This window comes from Piliocolobus tephrosceles, chromosome 6, assembly GCF_002776525.5.
Source record: "Piliocolobus tephrosceles isolate RC106 chromosome 6, ASM277652v3, whole genome shotgun sequence".
NCBI classification, from domain to species: Eukaryota; Metazoa; Chordata; class Mammalia; order Primates; family Cercopithecidae; genus Piliocolobus; species Piliocolobus tephrosceles.
In genome coordinates, this window is record NC_045439.1 from 99,244,067 (window position 1) to 99,261,143 (window position 17,077).

Consider the following 17,077-nt stretch of genomic DNA (forward strand, 5'->3'; position numbering starts at 1 on the left):
GGAGAAGTTCTGGAGACTACTGCCTCTGGAGTAGAGGACATCAGTGGGCTTCCTTCTGGAGAAGTTCTAGAGACTACTGCCTCTGGAGTAGGAGACCTCAGTGGGCTTCCTTCTGGAGAAGTTCTAGAGACTTCTACCTCTGGAGTAGGAGACCTCAGTGGACTTCCTTCTGGAGAAGTTGTAGAGACTTCTACCTCTGGAGTAGAGGACCTCAGTGGACTTCCCTCTGGAGGAGAAGTTCTAGAGACTTCTACCTCTGGAGTGGAGGACATCAGCGGGCTTCCTTCTGGAGAAGTTCTAGAGACTACTGCCTCTGGAATAGAGGATATCAGTGAACTTCCTTCAGGAGAAGGTCTAGAGACCTCTGCTTCTGGAGTAGAGGACCTCAGCAGGCGCCCTTCTGGAGAAGTTCTAGAGACTTCCGCCTCTGGAGTAGGGGACATCAGTGGACTTCCTTCTGGAGGAGAAGGTCTAGAGACCTCTGCTTCTGGAGTAGGGACTGACCTCAGTGGACTTCCTTCTGGAAGGGAGGGTCTAGAGACTTCAGCTTCTGGAGCTGAGGACCTCAGTGGGTTGCCTTCTGGAAAAGAAGACTTGGTGGGTTCAGCTTCTGGAGACTTGGACTTGGGCAAACTGCCTTCTGGAACTCTAGGAAGTGGGCAAGTTCCAGAAACAAGTGGCCTTCCCTCTGGATTTAGTGGCGAGTATTCTGGGGTGGACCTTGGAAGTGGCCCACCCTCTGGCCTGCCTGACTTTAGTGGACTTCCATCTGGATTCCCAACTGTTTCCCTAGTGGATTCTACATTGGTGGAAGTGGTCACAGCCTCCACTGCAAGTGAACTGGAAGGGAGGGGAACCATTGGCATCAGTGGTGCAGGAGAAATATCTGGACTGCCCTCCAGTGAGCTGGACATTAGTGGGGAAGCTAGTGGACTCCCTTCAGGAACTGAACTCAGTGGCCAAGCATCTGGGTCTCCTGATGTCAGTGGGGAAACACCTGGACTCTTTGATGTCAGTGGACAGCCATCAGGGTTTCCTGACATCAGTGGGGGGACATCTGGGATTTTTGAGGTTAGTGGGCAGCCATCAGGGTTTCCTGACACTAGCGGGGAAACATCTGGAGTGACTGAGCTTAGTGGGCTGTCCTCTGGACAACCAGGTGTTAGTGGAGAAGCATCTGGGGTTCCTTATGGCAGCAGTCAACCCTTTGGCATAACTGACCTGAGTGGAGAAACATCTGGGGTCCCTGATCTCAGTGGGCAGCCTTCAGGGTTACCAGGGTTCAGTGGGGCAACAGCAGGAGTCCCTGACCTGGTTTCTGGTGCCACGAGTGGCAGCGGTGAATCTTCTGGCATTACATTTGTGGACACCAGTTTGGTCGAAGTGACCCCTACTATATTTAAAGAAGAAGAAGGCTTAGGGTCTGTGGAACTCAGTGGCCTCCCTTCTGGAGAGGCAGATCTGTCAGGCAGATCTGGGGTGGTGGATGTCAGTGGACAGTTTTCTGGAACTGTTGATTCCAGTGGGTTTACATCCCAGACTCCAGAATTCAGTGGCCTACCAATTGGCATAGGTGAGGTCAGTGGAGAATCCTCTGGAGCTGAGACTGGGAGCAGCCTGCCCTCGGGAGCATATTATGGCAGTGGACTTCCATCTGGTTTCCCCACTGTCTCTCTTGTAGATAGAACTTTGGTGGAATCTGTAACCCAGGCTCCAACAGCCCAAGAGGCAGGAGAAGGGCCTTCTGGCATTTTAGAACTCAGTGGTACTCATTCTGGAGCACCAGACACGTCTGGGGACCATTCTGGATTTCTGGACCTAAGTGGGCTGCAGTTCGGGCTGGTAGAGCCCAGCGGAGAGCCACCAAGTACCCCATATTTTAGTGGGGATTTTGCCAGCACCACCGATGTAAGTGGTGAATCCTCTGCAGCCATGGGCACCAGTGGAGAGGCCTCGGGACTTCCAGAAGTGACTTTAATCACTTCTGAGTTCATGGAGGGTGTTACTGAACCAACTGTTTCTCAGGAACTTGGCCAAAGGCCTCCTGTGACACACACACCCCAGCTTTTTGAGTCCAGTGGAGAAGCCTCCACAGCTGGGGACATTAGTGGAGCTACCCCAGTGCTCCCTGGGTCTGGAGTAGAAGTGTCATCAGTCCCAGAATCTAGCAGTGAGACGTCCCCCTATCCTGAGGCTGGAGTTGGGGTATCTGCTGCCCCTGAGACCAGCGGAGAAGATTCTGGGTCACCTGATCTGAGTGAAACCACCTCTGCATTCCATGAAGCTGACCTCGAGAGATCCTCTGGCCTAGGAGTGAGTGGCAGCACTTTGACATTTCAAGAAGGCGAGGCATCAGCTGCCCCAGAAGTGAGTGGAGAATCTACCACCACCGGTGATGTGGGGACAGAGGCACCAGGCTTGCCTTCAGCCACTCCTACGGCTTCTGGAGACAGGACTGAAATCAGCGGAGACTTGTCTGGTCATACCTCGGGGCTGGGCGTTGTCATCAGCACCAGCATCCCAGAATCTGAGTGGACCCAGCAGACCCAGCACCCTGCAGAGGCGCATCTAGAAACTGAGTCCTCAAGCCTCCTGTACTCAGGAGAAGAGACTCACACAGCCGAAACAGCCACCTCCCCAACAGATGCTTCCATCCCAGCTTCTCCAGAATGGACAGGTGAATCAGAGTCAACTGCTGCAGGTATTGTTGGAATTTTTTCCCCCTTTAAATGTGCTTGGGTAGTTCAGACTGTAGGCTACTGTAGCACAGAAGGAGACAGCGTAGCTTTAAGGTTCCAAGAACAGCTCCATCACAGGTTAGCTGTGCAGCCTCAGGCAATAGTCTTCACCTCTCTGAGCCTCATCTGTAACATTAGAGTAGGATAATACTATACCAGGGAAGATCAAGCAGAATAGAAACATAGATAAAGCAAGCACTTAGCATCACACTCTGCATACAGTGCACACTTATAAAGATTAGTGATGCTATTGTTACAGCAGAGTTACAGTCCATGAGTTTTTACATGTGAATTCAACTATCCGTACTTGGCACAGGGAGAGAAGGATGACTGTTTAGCTAGTGCTAGAAATTCTGCTCATGCACCCTGCCCCGGAGTGAGTGTGAGATGAGAGAGTAAATCTGTTGATGGTGTTTGTGGCTGAATATTTATTTTGTGCAGGGTGAAAACCTGCACAATTTAAGGAACTATGAAATGTCATTTGGCTATCTGGCTTTAGATTCTGCATCCCCAACCCCATCCCTGTACAAAGGGGCTCCTGTACTGTCATGATTGTCTCACTGTGACATAACCCTATATGCTGGGCAGTGGGCACTGGTAGCTGATTTTCCTTTGTTTTTTTGCTCTGGGGTCCCTTGTACCTTCCTTTGTGCTGAGAGAGCTTTCACAGCTGTAGAGCTCCCCCCGATGCTGTGGGTCAGTTGCCCAGGAGGGACACAGGCCCTGGAAAAGTGCTGACCCAAAGCCAGCCTTGTGGACTTCAGGGACCTCATGCCCCAACTTTGAGGTCTTGGAGGCCATGGTAGCCAGGTGACTGTGTTCTTGATGCTCAACCTCTCCCCTGGGGGTTGCAGCCCCCGCCAGGTCCTGTGCAGAGGAGCCCTGTGGCGCTGGGACCTGCAAGGAGACAGAGGGTCATGTCATATGCCTGTGCCCCCCTGGCTACACTGGCGAGCACTGTAACATAGGTAAGGCCCTCATTGGCCGTGAAGAGCGTGGGCAGAGGTGCTGGACAGACTCCTTCATCCCCCAAAGGGTCCCCAGGCAGGGGGAGGCAACCAAGGTCCACTGAGGCTCAGGCTTCTCAGGCTGGGAAGGAGTTGCATGATGACATGTCAGGGGCAGAAACCACAGGACAGACATGGCTTAACTTTCTCGAATGTCTAGGTTTAGGAGAAAAGAGTCAAGTAATTAAGTTGGTAAGTAGTTTTATATCACGCCAATGACTATTGTAGGAGTACAATGAAAAATGTGCTTGAATTTTGGAGATGAGACTTCAAAGAAATATTGAGCATGGGGTGAGTATTAAATACAGAGGGTCACACCTCTCCGCTCCTGTGAGGAGTCTCTGAGTGGGACCGTCTTGTATCGTGCAGACTGAACCCCACCAAGTTGCCTCCATGCTTGGGTCTGCATGAGGTTTGGGTCCCCTTCTTGCCCTGAAGGATATGACACAAACAGTGCTAATCACCCAGCACAGGGATTCGTGACCCAGCAGCGCATCTGCCCAGGCACCCACCATGAGCCTGTTTGTCCTTAGCCATGGATGAAGCAGCCTGTGGGATGGGTGGAGACCTGGAGACCCTCTGATCTGAGGTGGACCCTGGAAGGAGATGGTTAGAATCTACCTGTTGTTCCACGGACACACGGGAGGCCTGTAGTCATGAGGACATCTCATCAACATCACCACCCTTGAGGAAAGAAATGCCCAATTACCACCAAGCTCATATTCTTTCATTAGTTCTCCTACTGCCCCAGTGCCCTTATCCCCAGCCTCCCTCCTAAGTCAAGAATCAGAGACCTAGGACCTTTCATAAAAGGGGTCACCCCTGGGACATGTGCAAAAATGAAAAAATGAATCCTGGAGAAAAAACAATCACTTCCAGGTAAACTTCATGTCAGGCAATTATCTTTCGATAGCCTTTACATCAAACACAGAGAAGAATTCTGTGTCTATATATATTAATATACATGCAAATTAATACATCATTATATATTATTATATATCATATAATATAAACATGCTGTATACCTGGTACATATGCAATAACTATATATGTACATATAAACAAGCATTAGGGTAGATATTCATTCACTCTTTCCCCAACGTGTGGGCTCCAAGGACAGAGAGGGTGGGTTATCCGGGGAAGGTCCCGGGCTTACTGCAGAAGGGGACAGCAGTTCCACTGGGCTATAGTGACCCCAGGGACAGTAGCTGCACTCCACCATCACTCACCCCTGATGGGTAACTCCACTCTTGGCAAATCCTTCTCAACCTGATACTTGAGGCAAAAATCTGACACTAGCATCAGAAGTCAAAGCAAGGCTCATGTTCTTGACAGCCCTGAAATTAGTAGAAATAAGTGTCAGTGGGCCGTAACTGTTCTGCTGTAAGGACAGTGTTTCTGTGATCATGTATATTTCCAAAGGGCTTTTGTTCCCACGATTTCTCCCCAGACGGCTCTGTAAGCAGCTTGGTAACTACCCCCATTTGAGACTGGAACACACAGGAGTTAAGTAATTTGCCTAACTATACTGAGTAAGTGGATCGAATCAAGAATCAAGACCTTAAATCACGTGTTTTAACACACTTGGCTAAATAAGAAACTCCCTCTTGAACATAACAACCAGTTGCTGGTCTCAAAAAACTGAAGCTGGACTTCAGGGGAGCCAGACTGGGGAGGAGCTGAGGAATCCGAGGTGGTCAGATTGAAGACTTACAGCCCAGCCTTCATTTTCCTCATTTGTAAACAGGGATCAATGGTAATGGTTCTCAGCTTTGAAAAATTATGATGCTTGAGATACACCCCCAGAGACTGTGATTGAAGTGGTTCTGTGGCTTTGGCATTGAGGCTTTTTAAAACCCCCAGGCTACTCCAATGTGCAGCCAGGGCTGAGAACCGCTGCTGTGAGGGTGAAGATCACCCACGTACAGCATCTGGTCAGAAGAGGCATTTAGTAAAAATTGCTTCCCTTTCCCCATCTCTCACTCTACTGGCTCAGAGAAGCTTTAGCATGTCCAAAGAGTGAGTGGTGGGGATCAGACCAGCACAAAACCTGGGTCTCTTTTCCCATGACTGTGCCTTGGGGTCCCAGGTCACTCCTGTTCAACTTAGCTCAAGGTTCAAGTGCTTCCAGAAGGACTGCAGATAGTGACCAGTCTCCACGGGTGACCCACCATTGTCTTGCACCAGAACCAGGAACCACAGGTTGTTAAAAAGACCACGGATCGGCCAGGTGCAATGGCTCATGCCTATAATCCCAGCACTTTGGGAGGCCAAGGCAGGTGGATTGCCTGAGGTCAGGAGTTCGAAACCAGCCTGACCAATATGGGGAAACCCCCATCTCTACTAAAAATACAAAAATTAGCTGGGTGTGGTGGTACACACCTGTAGTCCCAGCTACTCAGGAGGCTGAGGCAGGAGAACTTCTGGAACCCAGGAGGCGGAGGTTGAGTGAGCTGAGATTGTTGCACTGCACTCCAGCCTGGGTGACAGAGTGACACTCCGTCTCAAAAAAAAAAAGGATCAGTATCCTCGGGGAACCATAGGGAGTAAAATGCAGCATGATTCCTGCAGTAATATTTGAATCCTCAGGGAAAACTTCCACCTGGTCAAGGGGGTCAGAAGCTGTATTTAGCCTTTAAAAAAAAATTGACAATTACTGTCATCTTGTTTAGTCAGTCTTCCATAAATAAGTTATTCATAAGTTATAAGCTACTGATGGATAACTGATAAGTTATCAATCAGTACTTTTCACTTCAAATTAAGATCTAGGTTGGGTATGGTGGCTCACACTTGTAATCTGAGCACTTTGGAAGGCTGAAGTGGGTGGATCGCTTGAGCTCAGGAGTTTGAGACCAGCCTGGGCAACATAGTGAAACCCAATCTCTATTAAAAAAAAAAAAAAAAAGTCAAGATCCGTTTAATGAATACTCAGATTATTTAGCGATTAAAAGCAAAACTATTCTATTCTGACCCACTTCAAAACAGCAGCATCTTTCCCCACTTCCATTACTGACAGCAGCCATGGGAATTAGGCTTCAGACTCAAGTTTCTATCCTGGCTGCAGCTTAGAATCACCTGGGGTGCTTTTAAAAAGCATCATACCTGGGCCCCCTCTGAGACAGTCTGATTCAATTGGTCTAAAGAGGAACTTCAGCACTGGTATTTTTTAAAAATCTTTAAATAAGAATATTTTTTAAAACTACTCCAGTAATTCTAATGTGCCAGCCAAGGTTGAAAAATACTGTTCTAACCAGATCTCACATCCAATTTCTAGTCAGCACTGGTGCTATGCAGACTTCTCTTATCTCCTCTGTTAGGAGGACATGACCTTAAACTTAATCAGTCTCCTTTCTATCTTACTGCTATTTTTTACTTTCTAGGTTTGAAGCTCTGATCTACGACCTTATACTCTCTCTTTGTCTAGGAGAGATGTTTGGATTTCAGTGAAACCTTTATCCCTGGGAAAGAAATGTTTTCAAAGCAAATGAAAATACAGGGTTGCAAGTGAAAATACAAAGTATACCTTCTTGACTTAACCAAAAAGTTCCTGGGCAGATTTTAATAGGCAACTAATTGATTTAAGAAGCAGGATATTGTTGGGCACAGTGGTGCACACCTGTAATCCCAGAACTTTGGGAGGCTGAGGCAAGAGGATCACTTGAGCACATGAGTTCAAGACCAGCCTGGGCAACACAGTGGGATCCCATCACTACAAAATTATGTTTTTTAATTAGCTGAGCATAGTGGCACATGCCTTTTGTCCCAGCTACTTGGGAAGCTAAGGTGGGAGGATCACTTGAGCCCAGGATGTCGAGACTGCAGTGAGCCATGGTCGTGCCACTGCACTCCAGCCTGGGTGACAGAGTGAGATCCTTGTCTAAAAAAAAAAAAAAAAAAGCAAGATATTAAAGTTATATTCAAGATTAACCTTTAAAATACAAAAGATTTGAATAGTACAAATAATGATAACATACATTATAATCTTTTTTTATTTTTTTTGAGATGGAGTCTCGCTCTGTCACCCAGACTGGAGTACAGTGGCGTGATCTCAGCTCACTGCAAGCTCCGCCTCCCAGGTTCATGCCATTCTCCTGCCTCAGCCTCCCGAGTAGCTGGGACTACAGGCACCCGCCACCACGCCTGGCTAATTTTTTTTGGATTTTTAGTAGAGACAGGGTTTAACCGTGTTAGCCAGGATGGTCTTGATCTCCTGACCTCGTGATCCGTCCGCCTCAGCCTCCCGAAGTGCTGGGATTACAGGCATGAGCCACCGCGCCTGGTCTTTTTTTTTTTTTTTTTTTTAAGACAGAGTCCTGCACTGTCACCCAGGCTGGAATGCAGTGGCGCGATCTCCCCTGCCTGCAATCTCTGCCTCCAGGGTTCAAGTGATTCTCCTGCCTCAGCCTCCTGAGTAGCTGGGATTACAGGCACCCGCCACTACGCCTGGCTAATTTTTTGAATATTTAGTAGAGACAGGGTTTCACTATGTTGGCCAGGCTGGTCTTGAACTCCTGACCTTGTGATCCACCCACCTCGGCCTCCCAAAGTGCTGGGATTACAAGTGTGAGCCACAGCGCCTGACCTATACTTTTTAATGTAATTATTTTATCTTAAAACCAAATTAGGGCTTGTAAATATGCTTTTATAATCCTTCTCTCACTTGTGTAACAGACAACCAGAAAGTCAGTGTATCTGCTCAGGTCTGTTCATCTTGATTGATCCCAGGTCTTTGCAGCATGCAGAGCATCCCTTGAATTGAGAAATTTTATCTGTGTTTCTTGAGAGGTTTCCCCCACCCTTGCCCAGGAAAGTTATGTCCAGAGTCACCACATACAGCTGCACAAGTGTGCACTAAACAACTTGAGGAGTTCTATTCATATTGTAGTCTTTATGAGTGGCAACCCTTTTAGTTGAGTATCATTTGAGTAAAAGCACCTGCATCGCTCTTCATTCAGCGGTTTTTATGAGCAAACAAACTCTCACTCACTTGGAGGTCCTGGGCTCTGATCTAGGCAAAAGCTGGACAAGATCTGTTCAAGGTAGAGGCCTGAGGTCTCCAGTTCAGACAACCACGTGATGCTTTGCAACTATCTCTACTCTCCTAGCCTTTATCAGGGGTTTTCAGTTATTTTCTCTCCCAAGTTAGAGATATTGCTGGAGGGCCTTGTTCAGGAACAAACCAGCCCTTTTCATTATAGTAGTGGGAAGAGGACCCTGAGAATCCTGATGCTCCCCAGAGTCCCTGCTCAGTGATGATGGGTGAGCCCTGGGTTGCTGTAGCAGCAATGGTAAGGAGGTGCTAACAGTGCAGGACTCCAGTGTCTCTCTCCCTCCACGTGGGGCAGAAGCCAACTTCCAGTCTCATTTCCTGACTTCTCCATCTCTTCCACTCTGTCTCCCCAACACCCAGATTGGGCAAGTCACCTCACTTGTTTTCTTTTTGTTCTTTCTTTTTCTGTTTTGTTTTTACATCTCAAACATGTTAAAGAATTCATGTTTTCTCACCTGTAAATGGCATAGTAATGTCTTGCCACCTGGCCATTGGACGGATAATGAAGGAGAACATGTGTGAGTCAGCACTTGGCTCACAGGAGGTTCCTGAGAGTTATTGGTTTCCTCCCTTTCCTCTCTTTCTTTGTGAAGCCTGCCCATTGCCCAAAGCCCTTCCCTCCCTCCCCTTGCAAGCTCCTTATCTGGGATCCCTCACTGCATTCATAGCAGGGCCCAGCCCAACTCCTCTACCAGTTCCAGAAGCCACGAGACGTCCTAATCGCCCTTCTCGGAAAGAGGTGGGCCATGCAGGGCCAGAATGGCTCTTACAGCCAGAGCAAGAGGAGATGAGGCACCACAGGCCAAAATAGCTAATAAGAAAGCCCCACGCCAGACACCTGGCCTTCTGCCCACTGCTGAAGATACTGACTCAGCCTCTCCAAACTACCCTGATGGCAAACACAGGTTTTCTGATTTTCAGGATTGTGGTCCTTCTTTCCCTCCTCATCTATAAATCCAAGTCCCTGAAAAATAAATTCTGAGCCCCGGAATTTGTTCCTTCAGTCCCCGCAGCCTTCTCAGATTTTGTGCCCTGGTCAAACACAAAAAAAGCAACACTACCCCTCACCCCGACTTGGGAAGCCTGGGAGCAGGTTTTGTGCGATCAGCCTCTGGGACAACTGGATGCCCCTCCACTGGGGCGTCTCTCCTTTCCTGCCCTTTCTCCCATGGGCAGCCAGAGACCCCAGTGTTGATGTTTTGCTCTTCTCCCCAGAGGCCACTCCTGTTCCCTGCTCTGTACAACTGCTTTAGCACCTACATTTGCTTAATTCCCCTTGCCCAGTGCTTCCCATCTCCCATAATGATGCTAATGGACAAAACAGAACATGCAGGAGAGCCGCCCCCAGCTTCCGCCCTGCCGACTGGCCTGACCTATTGCTGCTACTGCTGCTGCTGGGAATCCTGGGGCATGCTGGGAATCCAAGTGCATGCTGGGATTTCAGTCTGTTCCTCCATGCATTTTGGGTTTGCTTGGAACAGTTCCAACTTGGAACTGTTGGTTCTAGTCCATGGTGTGCACTCCTTGAGATGAAGTTAAAGACTTCGTGGGAAGAAAGAGATGCCTGACAACTGGAGATTAGGAGCTTCGTGGGATGAGCAAGATGCCCGAGAGCTGGGGATTTTCAGGCCACCTGTTGCACAAATCTGCCTCTGGCCTAGAAGATGTCTACTATGCACCAGCGTAAGGACTCAGAGGAAAGTGCCTTTACCATCTCATCAGAAGGTTGACTTTAAGGTCTGGTCTGCTCTAATGGGAGGCAAGAACTAAGTCCTGGCACATGTTTAGGACTCTGAGATCCTATTCCCACCACAGGGCTTCCCTGTCCTGCAGAGCCCACCTACAGACTTGTCATTGGATCCGAAAGGTTGTGTGAACACAGCTGCACATACTGAGGCTCAGTATCTTCAAACAACATGTCATAGTGCCCCATAGCCAGTGGAAAAACCCACTCATTGCAGAATTTTACTGATCTCCTGGCAAGAGGAGCTTCATAATACTATTTATCATGTTCCCAGGGGAGGAAATGAAGTGGGGGGATAAAACAGCAGGAACCTTTGAAGTACAAATACAAAGAAGGCAGAAGAGATCCTCCAGGTCTTCTGGTTTCTCAGCAAGATGCAGAAAGACCAGATGAGGAGATTTAGTTCTCACCTTGACTAATTCATGAAAATTTGAGGCAATGGCCAATGACTTAGCAACTCAAGTACCACAAAGAAGTTTGATCAGAAAGGATATCTCAGGACCAGAAGAACAGAAGAGAAGAAGAAAAGAGGCAGAGGATGGGAATGTGCCTGTATCCCAGACTGGTGCCAGTGCTGTTGTGCGGCCACTTGCTAACCACCTCTGTAGCTCCAAACGCTTGTCTCCCACTGGCCAGGATGGAGTCCATCTGGAAATTGTGTCTCCCTGGATATAGCCACCACCTGGGGCCTTAAGCTGAAAGGAGATTATATGGGGCAATGTTGGACAGGGTTTCTATCCTTCTCCCGAGAGAAAGATTCAGGCTTCATTTTCACAAGACATTCTAAAATCTTATCTCCTGAAGACAAAGAAGATGTCTGCAGCCCAAGAAGTCTGATGAGTCTCACGCGAACATCCCATGCTGCCATTTTCATATGGCTCTACACTCTTCAGACCATTTCGAGGTCGTTCATTCTAGCCCCACACAGCCTTGCCCTCTTTCTCTGGGTTATAACTACAAAGGAAGCCAGGAAAAGAAAGACTTCTAACCAAGCTTCAAGAACTTGACTTCAGTTTCCTTGCTCACCACCATGGTCATAACCACTTCAGAATCCATGGTCTTTCAAAATATTCACAAGAGAAGGCATCTTGGAGGAACTCTATGTTCACTGTCACAAAAGGCATTTGGCTTTAGACATATCAGATCTCTTCAAACCACTGGGAAATTTGGCTCCAGTGCTCCAAGTTTAACAATCAAGAATCACACATGCCCAAGAAAACCCTTGTCTGGATCTTTGCTTCAGCACTCCAAGATGGCAGCAGCAGCAGCAGCAGCAACAGTTCTTAGGAACACCAGCCTGTTCCCTCCCAGGGGTCTGGAGAGCAGCAGGACTGGCCACTCAAAAGGAGGCCACAGTGCTTGTGAGGCTGGAGTTGCCGGCAGGAGTCCTAATGGTGGCCCTTGGTTTCTTGCAGACATTGATGAGTGCCTCTCAAGCCCATGTCTGAATGGAGCCACCTGCGTGGATGCCATCGACTCTTTCACATGCTTATGCCTTCCCAGCTACGGAGGGGACCTGTGTGAGATCGGTACGGCCGTCTCGGCTTCAGCTAATGTTACTAACTGCTGCACCCACTCCTCCTCCCTCACCTTTCCCTCCTAATGATAGGCTCCAGGCCCTGGCTGGGGCCCCCAAGGTCCATCTGGAGAGCCATTTCAGGGACAACAACTGAAAAGTCTGCCCCACTGATTCCCACTCTTTTTCTTGCTCTCCTCCTTGAAAACCCTTTTCTGGAGCACTGGCTGATCTGACTTTTTCCAGGGCTTCCAGACCTACTGATGCCACCACTGAGGTTGGTGTATGGTTCAGAGGACAGGGCTAATTCTGAGCACTTGTCCTGAAGGAAGCTATGGGGTGGGAGTAATTGGTTCTCATTCCAGATGACAGCCACGGATCTTCTCAGTGTGGTCATGGGCATGGGAGCTCTGTGGTTCCTTCATGGCCCTGGGAGCCACTGTGCCACATTGGCCAAGCTGCCTTTCTCTTCTCCTGGGGTGAGAGCTGTGGTTGGTCTGCCTGAGATCTCCCACGTCACCAGCATGCTCAGGTCATGCGTGAGCAAGGACTGCTGCATGTTACCTTCTTCTCATCACTATTGTGACAGCTGCCATGGCAATGCCATGCCAGCCTATGCTTCCTTTTTGCCTCCCTTGTGCAAGGCAAAGGGTGGCCAGAAAGAACAGAACTGTGTTACAAGGGGAAGAAGCTGAGTTACCTCTCTTGGGCCTTGCCAACCTCTCCATTTCTGCACCTAGGCAGGGCCACCACTTCTACCAAAAGGAGCTGTGCACCAGGAACCCTCCCAGGGACAAACTGAACCCTCAGCTCTCTCACCTTTGGTGCTTCCTAGTCTCCCCACCAGCCTCCTGGATCTCGGGGGTTTCCCAGCTCAGAAAAGGGGAGATGGGACCTTTGGATGCTTGTCTCCATGGCCCAGAGAGAACTGGAAGTATGTAGGGGCTTAAAACCCTTTTCAATAAACTCTCAAGTTGGATTCCCAGAAACTTCCAGAAAGCAGCTGAAACTCCTGAGAAGTCTCTCTTTGGTCCTAAGCAGTGTGGGGAGGGGTAGTTTTGGGTTTCATATTCCTTTGAGGCACTGCCAAGTTACAAACTGGTAGAGGAATTTAAGGCTTCTGGGAAAAAAAGCCTGGTCACTTCTACTCCCTTGCAGCCTCCCACCATCCATCCTCACCCGAAGACCCCAAGAAATTGGTATATAGGGTCTTGGCTGGGGTGGAAGCAGAGACTACAAGGATTTTCTCCCCATGATACTAAAACATTTGCCACAGAGTAGAAGAGTCTGGGACTTCCATGCCGACAATAGCTGTTTGGTTCCAGACTGGAGAAGTGTGCTCTGCTGGAATGAGGCACGACCCTCATAGGGCTCTGTACCCTGATGGGGAAGAGAGATGGTGACAGAGCCACCCAGCTTGGCCCTGGGCCTGTGGGCCCAGCTAAGCAGGGCTGCATCTCCTCTCCCATTCCAATCCTGAGTCCTCACCACTCCACGGTGCCTCCTGCCTTGGCTCTGTCCCTGCTGCCTCTTCCAGCCTCCCTGGAATTATTTCTGTTTCCTAAGAACCTTCAGCCTGCACAGCCCTGCCCTCCCATACCTACCTCCCAGAGAAGCTGCACCCTTCAGCTCTGCCTGCCCAGTTCAGCCCTCAGCCACTGAAGGGGCCAAAAACTGACCCCCAAGTCAGCTCTAAGATGATATATCTGGCCTCTTCAGAGTGCTGAGCTACTCTGAGGCCTCTCCACTCTTTCCAGACTGCAGCCTCATCCCTTCGGGAAGGCGTTCGTAGCTGAGGCACCAGAGGCCTCCACGGCCCATCCTACAGCTCTGCTCTTTCTTCTCAGGCTGCTGACCCCCTGCTCTGCTCTCCCTCCACTGTCCCAACTGTCTCTCCCCCACTTTGCCAAGCATCCGCCCCTTCAGCCTAAGACTCCTTCCGCTCAGGTACTGGTCCTTCCATTCCAGGACAGCCAGACTATGGTGGCACCCAATCAGGGAGACCACCATGTAGCCTGAGGGGTTCGTGGCCCTCCACCTAGGAGACCCCAGGGGAAGAAGGAAGAAGGGGGGGCCTTGGAATTCACTCTGTCCCACGCTGTGCTGGCAGATGTTTAACAAGCAGCTCTCATAGAGGAGAGGGGAGCCCTGATTGAGCATCTGCCAATTCCTGAGGTATAAATGCTTCCACTAGAGCCAGTTTAAAGCTATCAACATGATGTCACTGAAGGCGAGGTTGGGAGGAGACACTAAGAATGAGCTCTCTCAAAGTTGAGTGAGCCAGCTCAGCACGGTTCTGCCTATCCCCCAGGCTCCAAGAACTCCAAGCCAGCCCCTTCTCCAGACTGAGAACCCGTTACAAATTTAGGTTTGTGAGGACAGAAGTTCCTCCCCTCCTCCCATTCACCCCCAAAATAAAAAGCCAGGGCCCCTGGATCCCAGACCCCCAGTGAGCTATCTGACCGCCCCAAGAGGCAGGCACAGTGTGCTTAACTAAAGCCACCTCTGATCAACAGCCTCAGAGCTCTGAGTCTTCTCTGGACCCCAAGCAGACTTATTTCTGCTCCTCTGTTCCCACTGAGGTTCTGCAGGAAGGAAGCTGCCAGCTCCACTCCATGCCCCAGCGCTACCAGCTCCCACTGCCTCCACGAACTTCCCCACAGCTCCACTCCCTCTCTCCCTGGAGCCCCTCAGAGCCTCAAATCTTGCCTTAAATCTCAAGACCTCCCATCTTCCCACCTCTTTTTACCTGGCCTGCTGACCTCTGCTGGCCCACCAGAGCAGGCATCAAGAGGAGGAAAGCTTGGGAGAGAGTGGGGGGGAGGGCGTGGCATCAGGGAAGGAAAGGGCCCCTGGCATTTTCCAGAGTGGAAGCATGTGCAGAGGCTCCCAGGGACCAGACCAGTTTCCAACCTGAACCCCCTCCAGCTGTGCCTCTTCCTTCCCTTGAGGGCACAGCATTGAAGGTGGGGTGAATGCAGGAACCTATGCCATAAGACTGGCAGCATCTGCCATCCCCTGGTGGCCTCTGCCCCTCCCTTCAAGCCCCTGACCTGTGTTGCAGACCAGGAGGTATGTGAAGAGGGCTGGACCAAGTACCAGGGCCACTGTTACCGCCACTTCCCAGACCGCGAGACCTGGGTGGATGCTGAGCGCCGGTGTCGGGAGCAGCAGTCACACCTGAGCAGCATCGTCACCCCCGAGGAGCAGGAGTTTGTCAACAGTGAGTGCAGCAGGGCCTCTGGAGCCTGAGAGGAGAGTGGCGGTGTAGGCAAAGGGCCTCACCTTTCAGAAGGCAGCAGACTTGGGCCTCGTGAGACTGCAGGACAGGGACCTGGGGGAGGTCTGAGCTCTCAGAGAGAATACAGCGGTCTTTGGGGCCGGTAGCTCTGGCTGCACCCAGGGCAGACCCAATGCCAGCCAGAGTCAGCCCAAAACTTAAGCTGTGGCTGTCACCTGTCCATGCCAGCTTAGAGAGGTGGCCCAAAGTGCACTCCAAGCATGCACGTGCTGAGCCCCTTGTGAGGACCTGAGAAGCAGGTGGCTTGCTCCTAGAAGCCCACCTACCTCCTTCCCTCCTCCATCCCCTCTGCCTCCATGAGCTCAAGTTTCTCAGACACCCCAGCGTGTCGAGCGTGAGGCCTGACACCCTCACCCTTTCCCCAGACAATGCCCAAGACTACCAGTGGATCGGCCTGAACGACAGGACCATCGAAGGGGACTTCCGCTGGTCAGATGGACACCCCATGGTGAGTTCTGCCGTAGGCACAGCTGGTGACCCAGAGGACAGGGCGTGGGATAAAGACCCCTGGAGAGAGATGCATTCAAACCCCATGCAGACACTCACTGACGGGCTGTTAGACCGGGAGCCCTTGAGGGCAGGGACTGTCTCCTTCATCTCTGCCTCTGGAACCCAGCCCGGGGCTGGACAGATTGAGCCAATGACGGCATGAGGCAAGGGAAGAAGCCAGGAAGGAGATGAAGGAATAACAGCCACCACCATGAGGAGTACACGGAAGCTTTAGAGAGGTTTCTTGCCCACATTGGACTCGAGTCTACTCAAGGAGACAGACAGAAAGCAACATAGATGCCAAGTGAATGGTACAGGCACCCGGTGATTCTCTTTGTCCTGAAGCAAGGATGGAAGGATAAGCCTTGGGAGGACTTCTTGGTGGGCAGAGGCCAGATTTAAGAGCCATGTTCCTACCATCCATCCCTACCCAATGTGGTCAGCCCTGGTTGGCCCTTCTGGATAAGAGGAGTGGAATCATGTACAGGGCCTGTGAGTCCTGGGGGCTCTGAGCTCCTGAGAAGGACCCGAGTCAGGCTGTGTGACCGATTCCCTAGGGGACCACCAGGTTCCATGGCCCCTAGAACAGCCCTGACCAGACTCCCAGCAGCCTTTGTGCTGCTATCAGATGAGCCTGAAGTTGGGGCTAAAAGAGAAAGGAGACGATGAAGAGGCTCCATGGGGAAGACAGTCGGAGCAGGCCAACCCGCACTGTCCTGCCCCCTCCTTACTCCTTCCCCACTCCCACCCACAGCAATTTGAGAACTGGCGCCCCAACCAGCCTGACAACTTCTTTGCTGCCGGAGAGGACTGTGTGGTGATGATCTGGCATGAGAAGGGCGAGTGGAATGATGTTCCCTGCAATTACCACCTCCCCTTCACGTGTAAAAAGGGCACAGGTAAGCTGGGGCCTGGGAGGGGTCTGGGGAGGATAGGATCAAGACCTCCAGCTATAGGTGAGGCTCTTGCTATGTGGCCTGGGGTGAGTCCCTTGTCTCCTAGCTGCTGGTGTCTCCTCACCTGTCCAAAAAGCAGATTGGAGCTGACCTGGGGGTCCCTCCTAGCACCAGCATCCCAGGGCCAATGGCAAGGGCAAGCTTGCTGCCAGGGACCATTTGCAGGGACAACGAGCACATGAAGGTCGCAGGCTAGAAGACAGGACCCCCACTCCACACTCCACACAGTCCCTTGGATAGCAGCAGCAGAGTTACCCACAAGGGCAACTCTGCTTG

The 17,077-nt window shown here is 50.6% G+C and overlaps 1 protein-coding gene across 3 annotated transcripts in view; it reads left to right on the forward strand.

The window, feature by feature from the left end:
- ACAN (aggrecan) overlaps positions 1 to 17,077 on the forward strand; it is a 38,443-nt gene that overhangs the window by 20,226 nt on the left and 1,140 nt on the right. Inside the window, exons 11-17 of one of the 3 annotated variants that reach the window (XM_031935802.1) lie at positions 1 to 1,011; positions 1,072 to 2,701; positions 3,593 to 3,706; positions 11,955 to 12,068; positions 15,120 to 15,278; positions 15,722 to 15,804; positions 16,600 to 16,744. The exon at positions 1 to 1,011 is cut by the window's left edge and continues 833 nt beyond it. In XM_031935802.1, coding sequence (XP_031791662.1) covers positions 1 to 1,011; positions 1,072 to 2,701; positions 3,593 to 3,706; positions 11,955 to 12,068; positions 15,120 to 15,278; positions 15,722 to 15,804; positions 16,600 to 16,744 — 3,256 coding nt within the window. The remainder of the gene's footprint in view (positions 1,012 to 1,071; positions 2,702 to 3,592; positions 3,707 to 11,954; positions 12,069 to 15,119; positions 15,279 to 15,721; positions 15,805 to 16,599; positions 16,745 to 17,077) is intronic. The other 2 variants (XM_023187193.2, XM_023187194.2) reach the window with 2 other exon arrangements.